General features: G+C 42.9%; 1 protein-coding gene across 1 annotated transcript in view; it reads left to right on the forward strand.

Moving 5' to 3' along the window:
• LOC148514013 (cilia- and flagella-associated protein 47-like) overlaps nt 1-27,900 on the forward strand; it is a gene marked incomplete at its 3' end in the record, with an annotated part of 651,210 nt that overhangs the window by 117,282 nt on the left and 506,028 nt on the right. The window contains exons 22-26 of the mRNA XM_088481183.1: nt 2,711-2,879; nt 5,643-5,743; nt 7,050-7,209; nt 17,876-18,071; nt 19,623-19,829. Of these exons, the coding sequence (XP_088337309.1) occupies nt 2,711-2,879; nt 5,643-5,743; nt 7,050-7,209; nt 17,876-18,071; nt 19,623-19,829 (833 nt within the window). The remainder of the gene's footprint in view (nt 1-2,710; nt 2,880-5,642; nt 5,744-7,049; nt 7,210-17,875; nt 18,072-19,622; nt 19,830-27,900) is intronic.

The raw sequence follows: 27,900 nt of genomic DNA on the forward strand, positions 1-27,900 counted from the left end.
TGATCACTTTTCTGTCCTTGCACATACATGTGTCCACATTTTGGAGAGACCAAGGACAGAACAACATGAAGCCAATTGCCCCATTTCAAGACTAATGTGCTGATTTTGTGTGAGGACATGTCCTATCCACTTGTGTAATTACAGACTTTAGGGCTGACAGTGCTATGGTCTGAGGAGAGGAGTGGAGGCAAGATGGAAGCTATGGATTAAAGCTGGGCACACAACATGCAATGTGCGACCCAGCGACGGTGCTATGTGATATACCAACATCACACCCACCATACACACTGTAAAACCTGGTGTACGACAATGTGTCATTACTGCACCGCATTGTTTATTGCATCACAGCAGGTAGGACAATGCGATGTAAGACAGTCTTGAATGACTGATCGGACTCACACACTGTGGGATGTGAACGATAACCACGTCGGAACAATATATTGTATGATCCATTGTATAGTGTTTACCGTAGGGATGTCCGCCGACCCCCGTGTTTTGGTTTTTAATCTGTATCTCCTTCGTGTTTTGGATCTGGATTTGGTATTGCCAAAACTGCCCTTGTGTGTTTTTTGGTTTTGTATTATTTTTTTCAAAAACTGCTAAAATCACATAATGTGGGCTTTTTTTGTTCCTACAGTATTATTAATCCCAATAACCTTAATTTCCACTCATTTACAGTCAATTTTGACCACCTCACAGCTCACAATATTGTTTTTATCCGGTTTAGGCCCAACATTTGCACCAAGCTAGCTGGCTGACTAAGCTAAGCAGCACAAACAGGTTGCAGTTCAACTTCCAACATGGCACATAAGGAAACAAATGTTAGCATAATAATATGAACAATAATAGCGCAGCTAAGTTGCTAACATACATTTGAGGAATGCTCATTTTATATAACTTTTATTTTTTTACACTGGGGAAAAGCACCCCTGGACAAGGCAGCAGCCCCTTGATGAACAACACAACACCCCTTTATGAACAACACAACACCCCTTTATGGACAACACAACACCCCTTTATGAACAACACAACACCCCTTTATGGACAACAAAGCACCCCTGTGGAGTGCGGAAGGACCACTTGCTGAGTCGCAAATACGTGGATGATAAACTGCTGTCTGACCGGCAGTGTCACCGAACAATAATAACATAGCTACTAGCTAGCACACACACACACACACAAAAATAAATAAATCAAGAGATCTTTTTTTTATTTTTTGAGGAATGATAATTATTATTAATTTTAATCTTAATTTTTTTTTTTACACTGGGGAAGAGCACCCCTGGATTGACAGAGCACCCCCCTGGACAACATAGCACCCCCTTTATGAACTGTAACCCTAGCCCCTTGATTGATAGGACAACAGTGACATAGCAGCACCCCTTTATGTACTAATTACTGAAGCCCCCCTTTATGTACTACAACCCCAGCCCCTTTATGGACAATACAGCCGCAGCCTGAAGCCCCTGACACGACAACACAGTGACACAGCAGCACATGCACAGCACGTCTGTTCTGTACACTCTCCACAGCTGGAGTGCAAATGGCGCCGATCACTGGGACCTTTATACAATCCAAAACCCGCAAGAATCTGACAGCGGGAGAATGATGCGTTTTGCCTCGTTTTCAGATTCATCATGCGGGAAAACCCGAGCCAGACTCGGATCTTGGCTCGGATACACGAAGTTCTCATATCTAGTTTACCCATATTAAGAGTTATGTATTGGAAGGAACAGGATTCTGCAACAGTACAGAGTACTACTCAGTAACAGATTTACCTAGGGGCTGCGAGGCTGCAGCACCCCCAGTAAAATCAGCCACATCAATGAGCCAGTGCAGTCCGTGACTGCAAAGGCTACACTGTGACTGGAGGTGGCTTCCCATTGGAAGTGCCACCTGCCAGTCACGCACTGGACAGGCACCCCCAGAGGGAGGTGTCTCTTCCCTCTGGGGCTGCCAGTCGGGGGCTGCGATTAGCAGAGAGCAGCTTCCATTGGTCTTCCTTTCGGGCAGTCCTATAGGGTTTCTCGGGACTGCAATCAATGTAGTCCCCAGTAGCTGGTGTTATGCGCATGTGTGGCGCCACCACCGCTCATGCGCTGTTCCCTGCGTCTGTCAGATTCATTGCACAGGCACCGGGATCTGGCCAGCCACAGCCATGCTAGCAGTAGCCGCAACTCCCCTCAGGTAAGAGGACAGGAGCCGCTGCTGGTACTAATGTCAGGCTCCTACAAATTGGTTTCGAACACCAGTCTATAAGGAACAAATTTCATATGCCCAGCTTGTTATATTGTATCATGCTACATTAGTGGGCATCCTACACAGAGAGGTTAGTCCATCAGAGGTCACATCTAAAACCTATGATTGATTTTCTACTTGCCAAGGAAAATCTAAAATATAATTATAATTATATTTTGAAAATTATAGAACTCCAGAGAACACAATATACATATAGAGCACCATACTGTCAGAATATAGCAATAAGAAAGCACAGCTTAATAGTTCTCTGTCATTAACCAGTTATTGTTATATTCCAATACAAGTTCTCATCCTTATTGAATGTCAGTAATCTATTGTACTTTATATTGATCTCATAATAATTATCTTCTTTTTCAGTTTCTTATTCCAGTTATTTGTATTTTATTGTTGGCTTTCACACTGTATAAATGTAATAATATCCAATGCATTATTATGGATTTTTGTCCTGCAGGTGGCAGCATATGACTTTCAGCTTCCAGTAAACATCAACGTGACCGATGGTTTGTCTGATGCTGCTAGCTCTGTAGCTGTCACTCCAACCCTTTCAGAAAAGCATATTGTTGTTCCCAGACCTCAAATGGTGAATGTCATCACTCCAACATGTAAAGTGAATGCTACTGGTATGTCGATAAAATTGTCTTTATGTATGTATAACCTTAGAATGACTACACTTTCAGAAATAGTAAACATCCTCTGTTTTTGTATGTTGTCTGTTCTGTGTACTGACAGCTTTGCTCTAAGTGCACAGTTCTGTTCTTGCAAAATCATTACTTATTTAAATAACAAATGTCTCTTCTACAAAAAATGTTTCCAAACAAGGCACAATTCTGCACCATTTCTCTGTTCTCCATATGTAACATACTTGCCTACCATCCCGGAATGGCCAGGAAGCTCCCGAAAATTGTGTGGCACTCCCAGCCACCCGGAAAGGTGGACAAGTCTCCCGATACTCCTAGGCCATCCGACTGTGGCTGCCCACTTTCCCAGGAGTGGCCAGTGAAGTGTGCGGCACAGGCGGCTGATGATGCGATTTGCTTTGAATCGCATAATTATGGCTCCGCCCCCCACTCCACAATTGCGGTAATCTCGGCATTGCATAGCAGGGGCCAGAGCTACAATGACGCAATTGTGTTGTCACACCCTGGACCTGTCCACCACCTCTGAGCCCCACCCATCGCCACGTCCAGCTCTGCCAAGCCCGGCCCACGCACTGCCGAACCTGGCTCTTGCATAGGTCGGCAACTATGATATGTAGTGTAATATGTTCATACAACATTGAGCCATTTCCAAACCAACAAGCATGGTCTATTTACCAAAAAGCAGCGATGCTGGCCAGTTTGGGTCCTTCCAAGTCACACTGGATTACACATGCGCACTGCACTAGAAGCCCGGTTTTAGGGTTCCAGCGCAGATCCTCCAAAAACTAAAAATTTAATTAAAAAAATCTTAATATGTAATCTTATAAAAGGTCTGTCTCTGACATGCTCAGTAGTTGTCTGAACTCTCTGGAACTGATATCGCTGACACCGGTTGGAGGGGTCAGAGTTCAGACCAATTGTCAGTAATACCCCTTTCACGCTGCCAGCAAATAACTTGGGTTATTGCACCTGAATGTTACTGTGCAGTGTGAAAGGGCCCCATTGAAATAACCCAGGTTGAGTGACCCAGCATTTCAACTCGGTTAATGAGCAGGGTTGAACACGAGTTCAACCCGGCTCGTGGCTCGCGAGGCAACCTGGGTCCCATTCACTGCATAGGAAGAGCCGGCGCTTGGAGATGATCTCATCTCCAAGTGCAGGCTCAGCAGTGATGACTGTGATGTTATTGACCTGGCATTATTGATGGGTCGGGCCACCAGTCTGAAAGGGGTCGCACCGAGGAGTAATGGTGTTTCTTGGGTGCTTCTATCTTTAGCACCAACTTACAAAGACAGTGTGGTACTGTAAGATGGGGAACATCCAGGAGGCTGTTTTCAGAAATGCTTTGTGAAACCTTATAGCTAACTTAGGAACTGACTGAAAATTGATAGGATAGCTATGGGAACTAATGCAACCTGAAGATGGCATCAGATCCCGCAATCAAATTCTGAAAACTTTCAGCTTTTCGAAGTTTGATGATGAATACATGGCAGTCGCTAATGGTGAATATGCCCGTTATTTAAAACGGGATGCGGTCAATATCCCAAACACAGGAATTCAGGTGGTCAGAATGCCGACACCGGAATCCCAACACTAGTCAGAATACCGGCGTCGGCATCCCGAATGCCAGGATCCCGAAGGTAAGTACTGGAGTTAGAGGGAGGGTAAGGGGTTAGGGTTATGCTCTAAAGGGGGAGGGTTAGGTCTTATTGTGCTGGGAGGTTAGGTTTAGGCACTAAAGGGGGTGGCTAGGTTCAGGCATCGGGGAGGGAGGGTTAGGGTAGGGACGGGGTTAGAATACCTACCGAAAAGTGTCGGTATTCTAAACCTGTCGGGATGCCCGCATCGGGATTCTGACTGCCTGGATCCGGAACGCCGGCATCCTGTATGTATTCCTTTAAAACATATGGAACTAGTGTTTCTGCATGTGTAATGGTCTCTTTTAACTTAACGAATAAACCCCAAAAGGAGAAAGCACTGTAACTATTAGAGAGAAACATCAAAGTAGAGGTAAAGAAAGAAAACACAACTCTGTGAAGGTGGTGGTGGAGGGGTTTTAAGAAACAAACAACAATATGCTCACGACCCAGTGAATCACAGGATAAAAAAACTTGTTGCAGAATAAGTTTAAATGGATAAAATACTTTTTTTTGTACCCCTTTCAGGCAGAAAAACAAATTACTGGGTCAAACATTTTAACCTGGTAATTTGGTGATCAACACGGGTCTTTTTTCTATCTGAAAGGGTCAACCAGGGTCAAAAATCCCGGGACTTCGACCCAGGAATTTACCATGGTCGGGGACCTGGGGATTTTGACCCTTTCAGACAGAAGAAATACCCATATTAATCAGCAAATTACCAGGTAGAAATGCTTGACCCAGTAATTTGCTCTTCTGTCTGACGGGGGTTCAGGATGGGACCGGCAAAAAGACGCAGCACTAAAATGCCAGGTAAAAGCCGGGATTTTTAAATTTTTCTGTCTGAAAGTGGAATTAATGAAATAAAGTATTTATTCTTGTATGATAATAGCCATCGCAGGCTGCAAGGAATGTTAAATAGGGAGAATCCATACAGTCTGCGAAAATGTCAGTTTTTGCAGAATCTAGGGATCTTCTTCCTTTAATAATGGATCCCTAGTCCTCATATACTAGTCTACTAATACATAGGACTTCATTGGTGTTTTCTGTAAAAAATGTATGTGAATCTCAACTGTGTAGCTGTTTCAACTATGAATCCTTTCCACAGTTTTACAGCAACTGCTCAGATTTTCCTCTACCAAGATTGTATTTGAATTACCGTCTAAAATGCTTGAGCTGGGCATTGCAGAAGACTCTTTATGCTCGCAGGTAAGACTCTCATGCACAATATTGAGGAGAAATAGATTTGAAGTTCAGGGTTATCATAATTCAGAGAATATGATGAATTAAGAAGAGCTCCCCAAAGCAATATTAAGTCTAATTCATATGGTAATTATAAGATATGGATATATTGGCCTAGATGCAAAGGGAGACAAATTCCTAAGGTTTGCATTTTTTATCTTGCTAAAAAAATAGGAATATTTTATATTCTGTGTATATTTTGCAGGTATTTTAATATTAACATAAAAATATAAACATACAATGTTATGCTGCAAGAGAAAAGCCTCTAATATATGTCTGTATATTTAACCCTTTAATTGTCATTGTGTAGTTTTGTGACCGATGACATTTTAGTAATTTTCCGATGTGCTGATGACATGACAATAAAAACTTTTTTTGTTAGTGTATCATAGTATATTAATTTATTTCTTTTTTTTCTAGATGGGGATTAGTCAGCATATTCGAGCATTAGTCTTTATTTTTACTGTTGGAAAAAGCTAAATTATAGGAAACAAAATACTTTACATGTTTATGTTCCCAACTAAATTGATGAAATTAGTGCACCCCTAGACATATGCCCTTAAATATGCTCCCTATGTCTGTATGTGTGTATTTTTTTCCTTTGGTTTACATTCTTTTATCATTTAATTACCACAAGGATACAGGTTGAATTTATGTAATATAGAGCTAATGTAATGCCTGTAATACCTGTTGGTAGCCATTAATGAGTTAAAAAGTAAATTAATATTATAGGATGTGCTTTACTCAGCTGTATACCTAGAAGCTGAAATTCAACTTTTTGGCCCTAGTGGATGTTAATGGTAATTGTTAGGCCTCATGTGCTTAAACCTTTTTTTTGGCCTTTTTTTGTTCTTTTCTGTTATAATCAACACATAGCATGCCCATAAAAACCCCTAAAAAATTTTCATTGGTATAATGTTGGCACTCCATTGGCAATAATGAAAAATAGGCATAATGTTACCAGGGGAAAAATGCATACATTGGGCCTGATTCTGAGTTGGACGGATTTCTGGGAGAGATGTATCAAAGCTTGGACAGATAAAGTGGAGAGAGATAAAGTACCAACCAATCAGCTACTAACTCATTTTTCAAACACAGCTAGTAAAATGACAGGACAGGAGCTGATTGGTTGGTACTTTATCATGCAACACTTTATCTCTATCTAAACATTGATAAATCTCCCCCTCTGTTCACAGACGCAAACTCCCAAACGTTTAAACACTTAAAAAATATTTATGATTAAGATTTTTAAGTTCAAATTACTTGGTTTTAGGTGCTTGAACTAGGCAACATCTCCAAGCAGTCGGTGACATGGAGGTTAAATCTTGATCAGATTGAGGAAACTACGAAGAGTGGAATTTTTACGTTTAATAAACATTCAGGGGTGCTCACACCAGGGGAGATCAATAGGATCAAAGTTCACTTCTGTCCTAGTAAGTAAAGAAAAAAGATTTTCTACTTTTCACATAAATGTTTTAGGTGTATTTTGTGCAAAACTTGTAATGGGCACTGAGCTTTTCATTCTTAAAACTAGAGATGTGTGTGGACCCTGTATTTTGGTTTTGCCAAAACCACCCTCAAATGTTTTAATTTTGGATCTGGAATTCTTTAAAAATTTATAAAAACAGCTAACATCATGTAATATGGGCCTGTCTTTGTTCCTACAGTATTAACCTCAATGATATTAATTTCCAGTTATTTTCAGTCAATTGTGACACCTCACAGCTCACAATATTGTTTTCAGTTTTCACCTATATTGGCCAAAGGCTGCATGACTGGCTAATCTAAGCAACAGAGCATCATCGCAAACACATGGTGCACATCCAAGAAATATATAGTCACACTGCAGTGGCAGACAGAATGCAGTTTAATATAATTTATAACCTATATGATGCTATAGAATGTTTTCATTAATCAAGAACTAGATCAGAGGCCCAAGGCCAGGACAAGTAAATGGTGGTGGAGTACCAAGTGGAAGTCAGGTAAATCATTCATTGATTGATTACAGAATATATATATATATATATATATATATATATATATATGTCCAAGATAATAATCAAGGTGCACTCACCAGGGACTTTCCATCACTAGCAAAAAACGTAATTTATTTCTTACTGCATAATCACAGGTTGTCACAAGTTGACGTTTTGGCTAACAGACGTAGGGACAGACATCCCAAACCACCAAGATAGACCCATGTTGCACACTATGCTGAGCCCTCCTCTTATACCCCCAAGGCTAATTAGTAGCCACACCCCCAAATGGTGGAATCATGGGGCAAACGATGTAAACCAACACTTTAATCTAATAAACAGCATACCAAGTATCCTCCCTGGCATCCCCAAGCGGGCTGAACCATGGTACCAACCTTAAATCATGCCAAACACACTGTACCAGCGTGGGGAAACCACCTCGCGGCTAATATTTCCAACTTTTGCACTATGCTGATGAGCCTCTCTCTAAACCCTGTAATAGCTATTAGGTATATTTACTATCTATAATTCCAGTATATGATCTTAATTTTGTTAATACACCTATGGGGCTGTTAAAAATGTTCATGGTGTGTTGGTTCTGGCTTAGCACATGTTGCCCTTACTTTAGGGAGCCATTAGGAGGTGAAACACCATACTTCCGGTGTTTGAAAAGCATTGGATGACGACTTCCGGTTGCGGTGGAACACAAACTGGAAGTACTGCTAATTTAGCCGCGAGGTGGTTTTCCCACGCTGGTACAGTATGTTTGGCATGATTTAAGGTTGGTACCATGGTTCAGCCCACTTGGGGATGCCAGGGAGGATAGATCAGTATACTTGGTATGCTGTTTATTAGATTAAAGTGTTGGTTTACATCGTTTGCCCCATGATTCCACCGTTTGGGGGTGTGGCTACTAATTAGCCTTGGGGGTATAAGAGGAGGGCTCAGCATAGTGTGCAACATGGATCTATCTTGGTGGTTTGGGTTGTCTGTCCTGAGGAAGGCTACGTCTGTTAGCCGAAACGTCGACTTGTGACAACCTGCGATTATGCAGTAAGAAATAAATTACTTTTTTGCTACTGATGGAAAGTCCCTGGTGAGTGCACCTTGATTATTATCTTGGACATGTGTTGATGCTGCCCTGGAGGAAGCATTGGGGAGCACCCCAGGCGGATGTTTAAAAACTTTTTTTGTGTGTGCCAACCGATCTTTTGGACTATATATATATATATATATATATATATATATATACTGTATATATAATCCAGAAAAAAATCTGCACTCACATCTCTGGTTATGTCCAATAGTTGGGGTGCACAACAGAGGGGAGTTCACATCCATAGGTCCCACAGTGTAATCCGAATAAAGAAGAAGGCACCAAAAGATCCATAAAGTCAAAGTTCTTTATAAGAATGAACTCGCATGTCACAAAAAACTGATCAACATTTCGGTCCATACGGACCTTTGTCAAGACATCCAATGAGTACAGCACATGCAATAATCACCAGACAGCAAGATGGCACTGCAGTGGCAGACAAGATGCAGTTTAATATAACATATAATGCTATAGAATGTTTTCATTAATCAAGAACTAGATCAGAGGCCCGAGGCCAGGACAAGTAAATGGTGGTGGAGTACTACGTGGAAGTCAGGTAAATCATTCATTGATTGCGTACAGAATATAACTATATATATATATATATATATATATATACTCATATATATATATGATACTAGTCTGTATATGCTGAGAAGCTGCAGGAAAAAGAGCAGATATATGCTTGGATGAGAAACTGGTGATGAATGGCATTGCAAGATACAAAAGAACATGAATGTACCAATAAAGTATAATAATACACACTGTCTTTAAAAAACACAATCTTGTCAAAACCCATAATAAAAGTGGTGCATGATGGAATTGTTATTGCCCCATCCTTGTGTTGTATATTAAAAAAGACATGCACAGTTTAACAACCAAGCACTTCAGCGACAGGGGCAGCCACTATAGTGGCTGTAGTGCTTGGTTTGTTTGGACACCCAAAGCTACCATTGGGCTTAAGGTGGCTAACAGTGTTGTTAATCATGTCTACATTTGGAAGATGTCATTATCATCCTAACCCTCACCATCATCAGTGTTGTTAATGTCATAACACAATATTAGTTCATCTCCACTGGAATCCACCAATACAGAAGCCTCTGTACTTTGTAGAAATTGTCGGCAAAGGTCTTCCTCATCTTTCACAATTTGTAGTGTATCAGTTGTGCTAAACACTCTAAATACACACTGGAAGGTGGGAAGCTTAAGTAGAGCAAAGCTACTTTGTACAAGGGGCTCCAAAGTCTCCTTTTTTCCTCTAATATTCAAAGGGACTGAATGACATGCTAATTTGTACATTGTCATTAAAATAATCCTTCACCATTCTATTGATGCTTACTGTATCAGATTGAGTCACGGTAGATGTGTCAAACATTATGGGTAATTCTTTTAATACTGACCAAATGTAATAATGGTGTTTCACTCTGCTGTGCTGAAATGACTCCTCACCAGTGGGTCTCTTGGGTAAGGTCATTTTTTTTTCCTGGCAGTAGCATTTGCAGGAGAAACTCAAGCAGGAGATTTCCTCATGTCATGTGCCACTTGAGCTGACAACTTGTAAGCTATTTGCATCTCTAATTATTTGTGTCAGTTAGAAAGGATTTAAACCTAGGATCAAGCAAGTTTGACAAAATGTAGTCATCCAAATGCAAGATGTTGCAAACCTTTGGTTCTATTGAAAGGAATAATGAACTTGATCTAGTCCAACATACTTAGCGGAATCACTTTGTTTCATCTATTCCTTCAGTTTCTCTAGCTGCTTTTCCAGTAGTTTAACTAATGGAATCACCTGACTGACTGGCAGTGTCTGAGCTCATTTCATTGGTTACTATTTCAAATGGTTTAAGTATCTTGCTTAAAATTAAGAGTATTCTCCACTGTGCTGGAGTAAGGTACATTCCCTCTCCTCTCCCAATATCATGGGTTGTTGTGTAGGTTTGGGTGGCTTGTTGCTGTTCCTCCATACGCTGAAGCATCTACTGGATGGAATTCCACCTGGTTACTACCTGTTGCTTCACTTAGTGGAATTGAACTTTTCTTGCAGCTTCTGCAATCTTTTACATGCAGCTGCTGAATGTAAAAAATGCCCAGTATTTTTACGGGTCACAGACAGCATGTCCTGTACGCACCTGTCATTTTTAAAAAAAATTCTGAACCACCAAGTTTGCGGAGGCAAAACATACTATGTGTTCAAATTCACTCAGTTGTAATGCTCATGTAATATTACTTGCATTATTGGAAATGACCAATCCTGAGCAGAGTCTCAGCAGGGTAAGTCATTTTGCTATTGCATCTCTAAGTTTTTCCAACAGGCTGACACCAGTGTGCCTCTTAGTGAAACCATTAATACAGTGTGTTAGATACTGCTGCTGCTGAAGGCGATACACCAGCCCAGTGGGCTGTCACAGTCATATAATCTTTCATTTGACCAGCACCGTTTGTCCACATATCTGTAGTCAAGTGGATACTTAGCACATTGACATTTTCTAGACCAATTTTTTTTTTTTAACTTCCCGGTACAGGTAAAGAATTGCTGTTCTAGTAAAATGGAATCAAGATGGAATTTCATAGCGGGGACACAGGATCTCAATTAACTGTCTAAAACCAGATGCATTGATGGCAGGGAATGTAGTTATGAGACCGGCGGTCACGATGCCACCAGTCTAAATCCCAATGGGGGAAGCTGACAAGGGACTTTAGATAGGCGTCGAAATAGCAATGCCTATCTTAATCCCAATGCTTGAATCCAGAAGGACGGCTCCTTGAACAAGGTAAGTCTGTGGCACCCTTAGCTTTAGCCGTGGGGGGAGGGTTAGTTTTAAGTAGCATAGCGGGGTTAGCGTTAGGTTTTGGGGAGGAGGTTAGGATTAGGCACCCCTAGGAGTGGTTAGGGTTAGGCTTTAAGGGAAGAGGGTTAGTTTTAGGCATGAAGGGGGAGACTTGGGTTTCAACACTAACGGGGAGGGTTAGGGTTCAGGGTGTGTAGGGTTAGGATTAGGCTGCAAGAAGGGAGGGTTAGGGGGAGAAGGGGGTGGGTAAGTATACTTACCGAATCCCTGTCAGAATACCAACCATCGGGATGCCGCTGTCAGTATTTTGACAGTAGGCATCCCGACAGCCAGCATTACATACCAATTCCAATGGCGGATAGTGAATGCAGGTCTAATGCTAGCATAGCTGTCATGGTTCAGTGATCTGTTTTGCAGCTGGATGGCTGCTTTTATGTTTGCTTACTCTTGCAAATAATTTTTTTCACAGGCAATAGTTGTTTGAAACTACTAGTCTATTTGTTCCCCTATGTGATGAAGATTAACCCCCATCAACAGCAGCCCTAGTACACAAGGATTCTTCTTGGGAATCCTGGATAGGGAAGGAGTCAGTTAGCCTTTGCAAATTGGATGCAAGAGGACTACCACCAATTATTAATGAAGAGATTGATGATGAAGGTGTTGATGGGGGATATTGCATGTGCTGGAATCTGTATGTCACGACTGGCTCAGGAGGATCTCCTACTGAGGAGCTGAAAGCTGAGGTCCCGGGTTGTGGAAGGAATCGGAGGCGAGCGGCCTGGATGTATGTCCTATTCATCCACAAGTATCAGATGTTAGCTAGACCTGACCAAAGGCGTGGAGTCTAACCTGCTGAGAGGTGTTCACCAGTGACCCCTCCAAGCGGGGATATGGGTTTAAGCTGTACCCAGCAAGCAGGTCGCGGCTCTATGGTCAGGTATCCAATACAGGTGAAACAGAAAGTCATCCTTGAAAAAGTGCGGTGAACCGCATGAAACACGTTGGAGACGTAGACAAAGAGCCCGGAGGTTACCCAGACCATAGCCACTAATCCTGGAGAATATCCATCCCGTTCTGGTGACATCACTATCGGCTGTCCGGACTAGACTCGCCAGAGATGCGAGCAACATACAGGCAACTACGGAGGGATTCTGCAACACACTCCCCAGCCTGCCACTAAGAAGATCCAAGTAGTGGTAAGGTAGGGAAAGTAAATTTAGGACTGTACACGATCCACCGGGACAGTCAGGTGATGAAGACTGTCATGGCTGCGCCCATGATGGCAACCTTGGTAACCAAGTCACGGAGCAGCACATGGATGTCCAAATGCACCTAAGGCATAATCCTAAGCGCGTCACTAGCCGCCGCACCTGACGTCTGACCGCATGAGAAGTCCGGGGAAGTCAGCGCTGTGGTGAGTAACGGCCGATCCTAGGCTGAAACTTGACACTGTACATGTTGCTGCTAGCTGATGCTGGACTTGTTGTTATATTACAGGATCTTTTTAGATTTTCCAAAATTATTAGCATGAACTTGCCGTAAATGATGTAACAGGGAGGAGGTTCCTAGATGGTTAACATCCATATTTCTACTTACTTTGGCCCCGTAAATAGTACACATGGATTGACAAATGTTGTCAGGATTTGGGTAAAAATATTTCCACACGATAAAGATACCTTACTTGGTCTTATGGCCAGGCATGACACTGGCCATCTTATTATTGGCAAGAACTGCTGCGGCTGGTGACTCATTTACTTTGACACAAACAACACCCCCCTAAGGAATTTTATCAACTTATTCTTGTCCAACACATTTATCATCAATATCCTAATTAGTGTCAGATACACAAATATACCCCCATCCTGTTGCAATTTCAGCATCCAAAATTTCTATATCACCATCTTTACTTTTACTGCAGAATGGTGGAAGGGGGCTTCTCTACAATTACAGCTTCAAAAAATGTCAGTTTGACACATAGCACACATGGACACCTTTAGACTTCTTCAGCCTTAGTATTTTTTTCTGCCCTGGTTTGCCTATTTGAAAGGTGACACCTCTAGACTCATAGTGAGAAGGTGTTACATGAAAAGTTACATAAGATGACTGACTGTGTTTGGCCCTTGCTTCCTCAATAGTCATTCTAGGGCATAAAACAGCAGTAGTAGGACCACCAATCGCAAAGGAAGACCATAGTCTGAGACTTTCCTTGCCTTTCTTTAAGTTTGTGATATATTGTTTAGATATGAGATGCCCATTCTTAAATCTTCTTTCCCCCTGACCTCCTTTGGTAGATGTTAAAGAAGTACTCTGACTGGCAGCACTAGTACTGGGATGATCCTGCTCTTCTGTCAACTGATCCATGATTACTTTAATTTTTTACTCTAGGAAGGAGTAAATATACTGTAGTTGAACTTAACTGCCACCACACTAAGTAAACATACAATGAGATGTAGAAATGAGGGACTGCTACCTTTACTATGCAGTTTTATTAAAAGACTGGAGATTTTTGTTGACATCAAAAAAATAAAATGCCTTGTTTCCACTTATACTTACACTGTAGCTGTCAGGGACCTGTGTATTCTACACACCTACAGTACTAAGCACAGTAATATACACTGCTTTTAAGAAACACACATTTGAACAAATGTAATTTTAATTGAATATGATAAAAGCCTTGAAATGGTTTTATAAACATCAGCATAAAAATGCCTTGTTCACACGTTTTATATTTGGGTGCAGCTGTCAGGGACATGTCTACTAGTCTACACACACATACTAGGCACAGTAATATAAGCTGCCTTTAGGAAACACACTCTTGAAAAAAAATGTTTAATTGAATTATAATAAAAGTTGAAATGGTTTTTTAACACTAGCAAAAAATGCTTTGTTTCCACTTATTTATTTTTGTGGTGCAGCTTTTAGGGACATGTCAACTCTACACATGGCTACTAAGAGCAGTAATATACTCTGCCTTTATGAAACACACACTATTGAAAAAATAAATTTTTTAATTATTATGAAAGCCTTGATTACGTTTTTTTTGAACACCAGCAAATATTTTGTTTTATTGCAATTATTATTTTTTAATTACAGGAAAATAGGTCTTCTTTCTTTGGAGTGCAGCTTACTCAGAGTGACACAGCACAATCATTTTTGGACAAATAAGTTTGAAGTTGAAATCACACTGTCTCTGTCCTTATAAATACTGACATATCCTTGTGAAAAACAAGTGCAGGCTCACTTTGACAAACAACACAACAGCCTGTTTGCTTTGTAGCAGATGCTATTATGTCTTACATACAGTAGCCTGTTTGGACTGCAGTGCACTGAATTGCACTTGTTGCTAATGTGTTTGATAAACACACATACACATTCACAGTGAGAAAGAGGCCTGCAGCCAGCCAGTTACCCTTCCCTTCCACTCCCCTTTTACCTATTACTAACTCTCTCTGTCCTAATGGTGCTCTAGTTGTATTTTTTTAGAGCAAGCCCACACCCTCTTCCAACACTCTCCTGTGTGAAATGGTGCCTGATCACGAGGGAGGGACTGTTATATGCAATTCAAAACATGCAAGATCCAGTATTTCAGGGAAAATTATATTTTTGCCTTGTTCTGAGATATGAACTTGGTGGGAAACTCAAGCTGGGACTCGGTTTCACTTAGAATCCCTAAGTTCAGGTGTGTTCAGTTTTGTGAAAAAACTGAACCACTCACCTCTAGCCTCAATACATAAGAATTCCTTCACACTATAATAGACAGTTCACTTACAAGTCCAGTCACTGTAGTGGATTGTGTACCTGCGGAGGACAACATCTTTCTGTAACTGGTACTGGTAAGTCAGTTGCCTTGGAAATGGGTGTGTTTCCAGCCCCCATACTTCAAAAGTAATGTCCAGTTTAACCAGATTGGCCACCCCAGACAGTCCATCTTGTGGATCATTCAAGAGTGTCCGAACTTCATTCTGACTCTGAACAACTGGCAAAATGTGCTACCATAACTGGTCAATATGTCTATGTCACACCACACTAGGACTCACTTTCATAATGTACTGTAAGTCACTGGATCTTTAAAAAACATCACCTTTACAACAGTCCATTTTTGGTCTTCTTGATAGTCCCATGCCAACACAGTATGACCCACACACAATGTCCAGGTTGCGGCATTACATAGGTTACATGTTTGTTTGAGTTTCTGGTTTAGAACTAAGCCACTCAGATTTGGTTTCAGCAAGTCCAGCTTTGCCCTCGGGTTCCTTATAAGGAACAACATAGCTGTGGTTTAACCTGGTAGTGTGTACAGCATTTTGGTAGGCAAGTAAGAAATATGCCAGATTCTGTTGCAATGTGCCTGGGTCCTTGGCCATAGCACGACATGCTAGCTTGAGTGTTTGCACCAAACTTCTGGCTAACCCGTTAGATGTCTGGTGATATGGCATGGAGGCTTTGTGACATATGCCATTTCTCTTCATGAATGATTGAAATTCCTCTCCAATGAACTTAGCCCATTATCATATGCTGTTCTGGAACTCCAGTTCTAGCAAACAGACTCATAGTGCTCAACAAGACTGTGACATCAGCAACATTGTTTGCCACAAAGTACTGTTCTAGCCATTAAATGTAAACATCCAGTCTCCCACTCTAAGATGAACACCTCTAGTTTCCCAACACGTGCTGCCATGATAGCAGAAACTCACAGTAGAATGCAGGCAAATGACACTGCATAGTGTGCTGCCTTGCTTGCCTGGGTTCAGCAGAATTCTCGGCGCCAGTTGTAGAGTATGTGCAAATACACATTTGCATTTAATACTGACACTGAAACCAGAAGCTGTGTGATGCACAGGGAGACATTACTCAAAACTGAAAGTAAAGCATGAACAGCTACAGGTTGAGTCTCCCATATCCAAAATACTTGGGACCAGGGGTATTTTGTATATCGGAATATTCTGTATTTTGGAATATTTGTATACCATATTGAAATGTCTTACGAATAGGGCCCAAATCTAAACAGAATGCATTTATGTTTTATATACACCTTATACACGCAGCCTATAGATCATTTTGTACTTTATTTTTAATAATTGTGTGCCTTAAACATAGTTTGTGTACATTGGGCCTAAGTCAGACCCGCTCGCGAGCGCTGAGCGCTCGCAAGCGGGTCGATGTTGGCCCAGTGCGCATGGGCACGTCGGAGGCTGCTCCGTCGTGCGCATGCGCGAGACCTCGATAGCAATGGGCAAACCGTCGCTCTGGGTCTCGCACCAAAGGGGGCGTGCTGTCGATGTTGAGTGACAGCACGCCCCCTTTGGTGGGTGTGCCTGGGGGCGTGCCTGCCCAGACGGAGGCGTTCCCATGGGAACGCCTACCATCTGGGGCCGGCCCCACTGGCATCACAAGTGATGTCAGTGGGAGTGCCTTCGGCTCTGATAGAGCTGAAAGCACTCCAGGGCTTGCGGCAATGAGACCCTACCACAAGGGTCTCGTCGCAAGCCCGATGGTCGCGATGGTCTTGACCATCGCGACCATCTTCCTGGCCGCTCGCTATAGCTGTGGGTGGTCACCCACAGCTATACGAGCGGCCAGGAGGCCGCTCTAAAAATGAAGAAGGACGGCCCTGATTCAGAGCGAGCGCTCTGTCAGAGCGTCCGGCTCTGAATCAGGGCCATTGTACCATCAAAAAGCAAATGTTTCACTATCTCAGTCATGCTAAAAATATTCCGTATTTCGAAATATTTGAATATGGGAGACTCAACCTGTATATATAAACAGTGCATAACCAACATTGTTTGTTCAAATAATGTAAATAACTTATATGTAACCGCGAGTGAGTATAACTTTATTAACAAATCTTTATATTTGTTAATAAAATTATACTGAATCAGGTTTTAATAACTATTATTAACATAATTTGATAAAAAAATTGTGGGACAATTTTTGGAAACAAAGGCTGGTACAAGCACTGACACCGACTGGTTTGTGATGCTATTGGGTCAAGGCTACAGGTAGTGGAGTGGGTGTAGTGGAAGAGGGTAGATATTTCTCGTAATTTGTATTACAATGTATGATGTCTGGTAAAACATCAGTAAACATTGGTCAGTATTATTACATATAATACAACAATGTTATATGAATTAGAAAATAAGCACTTTGCCAAACTGATTTGTATTGCTAAATATAGTGTTACATATACAGTGCAACAGATTCATTGGTCATTAACGCTTGTTTCTTCATTTTTGGACAGCTGATCTTGGGAATTATGCTGCTGAGGTACCAGTAATTGTGAATGATAATGACAATCACTACACACTTCTCAATTTGTTTGGAAGCTGCAACAAACCAAAGCTCACCTTTGACCCGCCACTGGTCATACTAACTCCAGTACCCTTGGATACAGAAGTTCAAGCAGTGGTTGATATCATTCCAACAAATTTTTACAGGTATATTTTGATTTAATAAGGAGGTATGGTACACATTCAAATAAAAATTGTAGTTATTATTATTAATAATCATCATCACCATTATTTCTATAGTGCTAGAAGATTTTGCTGTATTTTACAAATAATGTTTCATCATTCACATCAGTGCAGAACTTACATTATAGATTCTCTACCATACACAAATACACATTCAAACATTAACCTAACAGTACAGTAGTTTTATGGAACATAATCAATGAAGTGCACGGCATTATGATAACAATATGTGGGTGTGAAAGAAATCTAACCTCACTTAGCCCCAATTGACTTGCCGGGGAACTTATCTGTCCGTGCCAGTTATTAAGTACCTACATACAGCTGTGAAACATTTTTCTCCCTAGATGAAATCATCCACGTACAATGTATTTTACAAATTTGTTAAATGACAAGTAAACCTATAAGGTAAAATACTCGTCTATAAAAGCAGACTTGATGTTCATACGTAAACGTATTGGAATATACCACTCTTTTCCTTTTTTTTGTATTTCATGTACCGTATAGCTGGTCCATACTTTGCAACTTATAGATATGCTCTCATAGCTTAAGTCACACCAAATAGCCACTCCTGGCGCCAGGTCTCGGGTGACTCGGCTGCTCCAGGTGGCTTTTCGCTCAAAACGTTTAAGTTATTAGTATACATAAAACAACTGGGACTGTCAAAACTACATTGTTAGCTAGTACTGATCAGTTTGATGTAAGACATGGAATCAGTATGGCAGGCGGTTCAAATCCCGACACCGGCAGACCGACAGCAGTGAAAATCCCGACAGGGGATTTAGGTAAGTATAACTAACCCTACCCCCCTTAACCCTCCCTTAGGGCTACCTAACCCTAACCTCCCCCCCTAGTGCCTAACCCTAACCCCCCCTGTAAGTTCCTAAACCTAAACCCCCTCCCATCCCCGCAGCCTAAACCTAAGTCTCTCAGGGGGGTGCCAAACCCTAACCCCCCTTCCCCTAGCCTAATCCTCCCGGGGGGGTGCCTAATCCTAAATCCCACCCAGGAGCCCCTAACCTAACTCTCCCCCCTCGCGGCTGTCTGCGCCCGCCGCCCACTGTGCTCTCGGCATAGGTATTATGACAGGCGTCGGGATTCGACGCCTGTCATTAGTACCCTGCCGGGATTTGACAGTTGGGGAGCCGGCAGTCGACATTTTGACCGTCGGCTTCCTGACTGCATCCCTTATACATCTGTGTATGAATCTGTGTAAAAAGGGCTCCGATGTCAGCAGCCACAGCTTTTCTTCACACCAAGTTCCGTTGTGCTTAATCCATTTTGTATGTGTGTAAAACCAATTCCTGTGCGTTTAAAGTCTTGTATTGCAGCTCTAGTACTGATTCTGCAATGCGTATAATATGCAAAATGTAAAGAAACATATGGTACACTACTCCTCTTTGAGCGTCTCAGTCATGCCAGGTGTCTCATGCATATGGCGAACATCTATAGTAGACCGTTTTATTCATTAGACAGCTCATCTTGTTTGTGTAACCAACATGGTTTATATCTATCTAGGCAATCTACATTGAAAGTTGAAATTCCAGAGGTAGAACTTGATAATGGTGATCGGGTAAAGGCATTGTCTGTACTTTTTCCCAATGGACAAACTATTGCTGGCTCACCTCACACAAGTGAACAATTTGTATGTCAGATCAACTTCAAATCTTCCAGTCCTGTGTCTTGCTTGGTTGATCTATTATTCACTGATGAAGATAATAACCAGTAAGTGGCATTTTGTTTCTAACTCTCTATTATTCTTATATTATTTACAATGTGTTACAGTTGTTCCATTTTGTAATTACAATTCATCTAAAATATTAACATCTCTGTATCTCTGGGATTTTAATGTCTACCTGCCAAGTTTGTGCGGTAATAAGAGGAAATATATTCTACCAACTCCATTCAGTTACAGAATATCAATGGCAGGAAGGCCGTAGAGTTTCCCTTTTCTTTAAAATTGCATGGCTGTCAGTTTCAATTCAGATTGCAGGAATAATCAAGCATTAGATTATACACTTGGAAAAATGTAGTCTGGGGCAGAAGAAACAGGCAACATTTGTCAAAGCGATAAAAGAAAACATTAATGTGTGCTGCGGTTGCACCTTATCATTCTAGTGATTTCTTTATTGTGATTTGTGACATTAAAATCTGAATGTGTTTATTAGTTAAAGGGATTTTTGTTGTAGTATATCTTATATATAAAATTCATTGGACTGTTTGTTTGTATGTATGTATATTTGCACTACAAAATGATGCAGTGTTCATGAAAATCTGTTTATGCGCCAACTTCAAACAAACAGACACACAACGTTCTTATAATATTAGTGTGTATATATATGACATCACAAGATATCATAGCACAAATTAAAAGAGTCCATAGGTGATAAGGTCTTTGATAATAATCTTGAAGCCACACGCAATGCAGCACCCTTCTTTACCCTTCCACAAGGGTAGCATAAGATATCTACAAAAGAAAACACAAACAGCAGATAGTGTAGTATTATCAATAAAAAATATTTAACTTATTACCATTGCACGTACATCATAAAAGATAACATCAGCATATCAGCTGTATACAAACAGCTCTGGCAGCCTGACTCTGGATCACAGTCGCGGCACCGCATGTCTCCGACATGGACCTCCGTACAGTCCCGGCTTATCTACAGGCTTATCCCTGGCTGTCCCCAGTCTCAAGTTGATGATTATGTCAGCACGTCTCGGTCTCTTTGATACCTCCCTAATACGTTTCATCATCAGACTTCATCAGTGGGCGGTCCCTGATGAATACTAACAACAAAAACGCGTTTGGGAGATGTCACAGAGACCGAGACATCATCAACTTAAGACTAGCCAGGGAGATATATTCCGACCTCCTGTTGGTGTACGCTGGGCAGAACTTTGACTCGGGGAGCCTGTTCTCAGCCTTTCACTGGATAGATCTGGACGAAAACTTCACAGAGTGTTAACATTGGATCCCAGAAGTGCGGAGTGTGCAGCAGAATTTTGACCCAGGGAGCCTGTTTTGGGCCTTCTATTTGATGGATTTGGATGAAAACTTCATATAAGGTTGGCGATTGGTCTTGGATTCCTAATGGAGTGGTTGTGGTCCCGGTCGGACCTCATGACGGTGTGTGCCGAGTAGAAGTTTGACCCAGGGAACCTGTTCTGGGCCTTCAATTGGATGAATTTGGACGACATCACATAATAAAACTTAACATGAAGTTTTAAACCCAAGCACTGCTGAGGACTTCAGCTAGTATGTGTGTATATATATATATATTAGGGGTGTGCACCGGCCACTTTTCGTGTTTTGTGTTTTGGTTTTGGATCTGGATCTTTCTTCGTGTTTTGGATCTGGATTGGTTTTGCCAAAACCACCCTTCCGTGTTTTGGGTTCTGGGTTTTGTGTTTTGGATCTGTATTTTTTTGAAAAAAAGCATAAAAACAGCTAAAATCACAGAATTTGTAGGTTTTTCTGCTCCTATGCTATTATTAACCTCAATAACCTTAATTTCCACTCATTTCCAGTCTATTCTGAACACCTCACACCTCACAATAGTGTTTTTATGTCCAAAAGGTTGCACCGAGGTAGCTGGATGACTATGCTAAGCGACACGAGTGGGCGGCACAAACACGTGACCCATCTAGGAGTGACACTGCAGTGGCAGGCAGGATGGCAGTTAGAAAAACTAGGCCCCAAACTGTACATAATGCAAAGAAAAAAAGAGGTGCAAGATGGAATTGTCCTTGGGCCCTCCCACCCACCCTTATGTTGTATAAACAGGACATGCACACTTTAACAAATCAATCATTTCAGCGCCAGGGTCTGCCACACAACTGTGGCTGAAATGATTGGTTCGTTTGGGCCCCCACAAAACAAGCTGGCAATTAATGTGTCCCTGCACAAACTGGCTCTACGGAGGCAAGATGTCATCCTCATCCTCCTCATCCACTGATTCCTCACCCTCTTCAGTGTGTACATCCTCATCCTCACAAAGTATTAACTCGTCCCCACTTGAATCCACCACCACAGGTCCCTCTGTACCTTCTGGAGGCTGGTCTCCCTGGAAGAGCTGATAATTCATTTTGATGAACATCATCTTCTCCACATTCTGTGGAAGCAACCTCCTACGCCTTTCGCTGACAAGGTTCCCGGCTGCACTAAACACTCTTTCGGAGTACACACTGGAGGGGGGGCAACTCAGGTAAAATAGAGCCAGTTTGTACAGGGGCCTCCAAATTGCCTCTTTTTCCTGCCAGTACAGGTATGGACTGTCTGACATGCCTACTTGGATGCTGTCACCGATGTAATCCTCCACCATTCTGTCAATGGTGACAGTATCATATGCAGTGACAGTAGACATGTCAGAAATTGTTGCCAGGTCCTTCAGTCCGGACCAGATGTCCAAACTTGGTCCTGCCTGCCCTGCATCACCGCCAGCGGGTTGCTTAGGATACCTAAGTTTTTTCCTGGCAGCCCCAGTTGCGGGAGAAAATGAAGAAGGAGCCGTTGACGTGTCACGTTCCGCTTCAGCTGACAGTGTGTTCACCAGCAGGTCTTTGCACCTCTGCAGGCTTGTGTCGGCCGGAAAGAGAGACACCACATAGGCTTTAAACCTAGGATCGAGCACGGTGGCCAAAATGTAGTGGTCTGATTTCAACAGATTGACCACCCTGGAATCCTGGCAAAGCGAATGAAGGGCTTCATCCACAAGTCCCACATGCCGAGCGGAATCGCTCCGTCTTAGCTCCTCCTTCACTTTCTCCAGCTGCTTCTGCAAAAGCCTGATGAGGGGAATGACCTGACTCAAGCTGGCAGTGTCTGAACTGACTTCACGTGTGGCAAGTTCGAAGGGCTGAAGAACCTTGCACAACACGGAAATCATTCTCCACTGCGCTTGAGTCAGGTGCATACCCCCTCCTTTGCCTATGTCATAGGTGGATGTATAGGCTTGTATGGCCTTTTGCTGCTCCTCCATCCTCTGAAGCATATAGAGGGTTGAGTTCCACCGCGTCACAACCTCTTGCTTCAGGTGATGGCGGGGCAGGTTCAAGAGTGTTTGCTGGCGCTCCAGTCTTCGGCACGCAGTCGCTGAATGGCGAAAGTGGCCAGAAATTTTTCGGGCCACCCAAAGCGTCTCCTGCACGCCCCTGTCGCTTTTCAGAAAATTCTGCACCACCAAGTTTATTGTGTGAGCAAAACATGGGACGTGCTGGAATTTGCCCAGATGTAATGCCCGCACAATATTGGTGGCGTTGTCAGATATCACAAATCCCCAGGAGAGTCTAAGTGGGGTAAGCCACTGGGCGATGATTTCCCTCAGTTTCTCTAAGAGGTTGTCGGCGGTGTGCCTCTTACTGAAACCGGTGATACACAGCGTAGCCTGCCTTGTAACGAGCTGGCGTTTCTGAGATGCTGCTACTGGTGACGCTGCTGCTGTTGCTGCGTAAGGTGATACATCTACCCAGTGGGCTGTCACAGTCATATAGTCCTTAGTCTGCCCTGTTCCACTTGTCCACATGTCCGTGGTTAAGTGGACATTGTGTACAACGGCATTTTTCAGGACACTGAGGACACTTTTTCTGACGTTTCTGTACAGTCTCGGTATCGCCTGCCTAGTGAAGTGGAATCTAGACGGGATTTGGAACCGGGGACACACTACCTCCATCAATTGTCTAAATCCCACTGCACTAATGGCGGATACCGGACGCACGTCTAACACCAACATAGCAGTCAAGGCCTCAGTTATACGTTTTGCTTCAGGATGACTGCTGTCGTACTTCATCCTCCTCGCTAAGGACTGTTGGAGGGTCAATTGTTTAGTAAAAGTAGTGGTGTTCCTACTTCCTCTCTGGGATGATGAACGACTCCCAGCAGCAGCAGCAACAGCAGCAGCGGCAGCAGTAGGCGTAGCAATGCAGGATCCTCCGGAGGAATCCCGGATAGGAGAGTCAGTCATGCCAGTGATATGGCCTGCAGGACTACTTCCGATCCTGACTAAGGAGGAAATTGACGAGGAGGGAGTTGACGGTGTGGTTTGCAGGCGCTTGGATACAACAGGACAACGGGATTTAGGTGTCCCTGGACTGCTTACGGTCTGAGCCAAAGTTTCTGAACTTGACAGTAACTTTTTATGAACGCGCTGCAGGTGCCGTATAAGGGAGGATGTTCCTAGGTGGTTGACGTCCCTACCCCTACTTATTTCACCTTTACATATGGTACATATGGCAAGACAGTTGTTGTCCGGATTTGGATAGAAATATTGCCAGACCAAAGAGGTGGAATGTTTGGTCTTCTGCCCAGGCATGACCGTGATGGGCTTTTTCATCCCACGGACAACAACTGTCTCCCCCGGAGCCTGATTTAAACAAACCACATCACCATCAGAATCCTCCTCGCCAACTTCCTCCTCAGCGCCAGCTACACCAGTATCCTCATCCTGTTGTACTTCAACAGTGACATCTTCAATTTGCATATCAGCAAGTGGACTGTGGGTGCTCCTTTCAGCACTTGCAGGGGGCGTGCAAATGGTGGAAAGAGCCACCTCTTCCCGTCCAGTGCTGGGAAGGTCAGGCATCGCAACCACCACCACACTTGGACTCTCTTTGGGGATTTGTGATATCTTCTTAGAAAGCACAGTTCTTCGCTGTGCTTTTGCCAGCTTAACTCTTTTGATTTTTTTAGTGGGAGGAGGGCTTCCATCGTCATGTGAAGCTGAACCACTAGTCATGAACATACTAGGGATCGACCTTAGCCGTTCCTTGCCACTCCGTGTCGTAAATGGCATATTGGCAAGTTTACGTTTCTCTTCAGCTGATTTAAATGTCTTTTTCAAGGTCATTTTCCTGAACTTTGCCATTTGGGATTGTATGTGCCCTCTACTATGACATTGGGCATCGGCCTTGGCAGACGACGTTGATGGCATGTTATCGTCTATGTCATGACTAGTGGCAGCAGCTTCAGCACTAGGAGGAAGTGGTTCTTGATCTTTCTCTATTTTATTTTTATCGGAGAAAGTTTGGTCCTCCATTTATGTTATATCGATTTGATATATACGTGCGGCTAAACACAGAAAATAAATTTTTTTTTGGTTCGGACTGGAGTGTACTTTGTGGGTTACAGCACCCTTTAACGGTCAAGCCAGCCGGCCCTTTACTTATGACACAGGCGCACTCTTGGCACTACTTTGTTGATGCACGTGCGGCTACTGCGCACACAATTCACAAACACAGAAAATAATTTTTTTTTGGTTTGGCTTTGGACTGGAGTGTACTTTCGGGGGTTACAGCACCCTTTAACGGTCAAGCCAGCCGGCCCTTTACTTATGACACAGGCGCACTCTTGGCACTACTTTGTTGATGCACGTGCGGCTACTGCGCACACAATTCACAAACACAGAAAATAATTTTTTTTTTGGTTTGGACTGGAGTGTACTTTCGGGGGTTACAGCACCCTTAACGGTCAAGCCAGCCGGCCCTTTACTTATGACACAGGCGCACTCTTGGCACTACTTTGTTGATGCACGTGCGGCTACTGCGCACACAATTCACAAACACAGAAAATAATTTTTTTTTGGTTAGGACTGGAGTGTACTTTCGGGGGTTACAGCACCCTTTAACGGTCAAGCCAGCCGGCCCTTTACTTATGACACAGGCGCACGCTTGGCACTACTTTGTTGATGCACGTGCGGCTACTGCGCACACAATTCACAAACACAGAAAATAATTTTTTTTTTGGTTTGGACTGGAGTGTACTTTCGGGGGTTACAGCACCCTTAACGGTCAAGCCAGCCGGCCCTTTACTTATGACACAGGCGCACGCTTGGCACTACTTTGTTGATGCACGTGCGGCTACTGCGCACACAATTCACAAACACAGAAAATAATTTTTTTTTTGGTTTGGACTGGAGTGTACTTTGGGGGTTACAGCACCCTTTAACGGTCAAGCCAGCCGGCCCTTTACTTATGACACAGGCGCACGCTTGGCACTACTTTGTTGATGCACGTGCGACTACTGCGCACACAATTCACAAACACAGAAAATAATATTTTTTTTGGTTTGGACTGGAGTGTACTTTCGGGGGTTACAGCACCCTTAACGGTCAAGCCAGCCGGCCCTTTACTTATGACACAGGCGCACGCTTGGCACTACTTTGTTGATGCACGTGCGGCTACTGCGCACACAATTCACAAACACAGAAAATAATTTTTTTTTTGGTTTGGACTGGAGTGTACTTTCGGGGGTTACAGCACCCTTAACGGTCAAGCCAGCCGGCCCTTTACTTATGACACAGGCGCACGCTTGGCACTACTTTGTTGATGCACGTGCGGCTACTGCGCACACAATTCACAAACACAGAAAATAATTTTTTTTTGGTTTGGACTGGAGTGTACTTTGGGGGTTACAGCACCCTTTAACGGTCAAGCCAGCCGGCCCTTTACTTATGACACAGGCGCACGCTTGGCACTACTTTGTTGATGCACGTGCGACTACTGCGCACACAATTCACAAACACAGAAAATAATATTTTTTTTGGTTTGGACTGGAGTGTACTTTCGGGGGTTACAGCACCCTTAACGGTCAAGCCAGCCGGCCCTTTACTTATGACACAGGCGCACGCTTGGCACTACTTTGTTGATGCACGTGCGGCTACTGCGCACACAATTCACAAACACAGAAAATAATTTTTTTTTTGGTTTGGACTGGAGTGTACTTTCGGGGGTTACAGCACCCTTAACGGTCAAGCCAGCCGGCCCTTTACTTATGACACAGGCGCACGCTTGGCACTACTTTGTTGATGCACGTGCGGCTACTGCGCACACAATTCACAAACACAGAAAATAATTTTTTTTTGGTTTGGACTGGAGTGTACTTTCGGGGGTTACAGCACCCTTAACGGTCAAGCCAGCCGGCCCTTTACTTATGACACAGGCGCACGCTTGGCACTACTTTGTTGATGCACGTGCGGCTACTGCGCACACAATTCACAAACACAGAAAATATATTATTTTTTTAGCACTTGGGGGGAGCACCCCTGATGGACAGAGCACCCCCTGGACAACACTACAGCACTCCTTTAGGACTGGGACACTGCACAGGACTTTGGAGTGGACACAGCCCCTATGGAGAACTGACTGCACAACACAGTCCAGCCAGCCCCTATGGACTTTGAAGTAGTGGACACAGCCCCTATTAACAACAGCAGCACAGCACAACACAGCCAGCCCCTATGGACTTTGAAGTAGTGGACAACAGCAGCACTACACTACACTACACTACACAGCCCTAACTCCCACCCTCCCTCTTCACTGTCCACAGCCGAGTGAGAAAATGGCGCCGACGTGTGTACCTTATATAGGATCCAAAACCCGCGAGACTCGGAAGGCGGGAAGATGACGTTTTGCCTCGATTTCAGATCCGAGTCAGGCGGGAAAAGTCGAGCCTGATTCGGATCGGACTCGGATCGGGGGGGCTCGGGGGGGTTCGGATTTCAGAAATCCGAACCCGCTCACCCCTAATATATATATATATATATATATATATATATATATATATATATATATATATATATATATATATATATATACAGTACTGTGCAAAAGTTTTAGGCAGGTGTGGAAAAAATGCTGCAAAGTAAGAATGCTTTCAAAAATAGAAGTGTTAATAGTTTATTTTATCAATTAGCAAAATGCAAAGTGAATGAACAGAAAAGAAATCTAAATCAAATCGATATTTGGTGTGACCACCCTTCAAAACAAAATCAATTCTTCTAGGTACTGTACACTTGCACAC

The sequence above is a fragment of the Taudactylus pleione genome, unplaced genomic scaffold (assembly GCF_031769625.1).
Source record: "Taudactylus pleione unplaced genomic scaffold, aTauple2 ptg000265l, whole genome shotgun sequence".
NCBI lineage: Eukaryota > Metazoa > Chordata > Amphibia > Anura > Myobatrachidae > Taudactylus > Taudactylus pleione.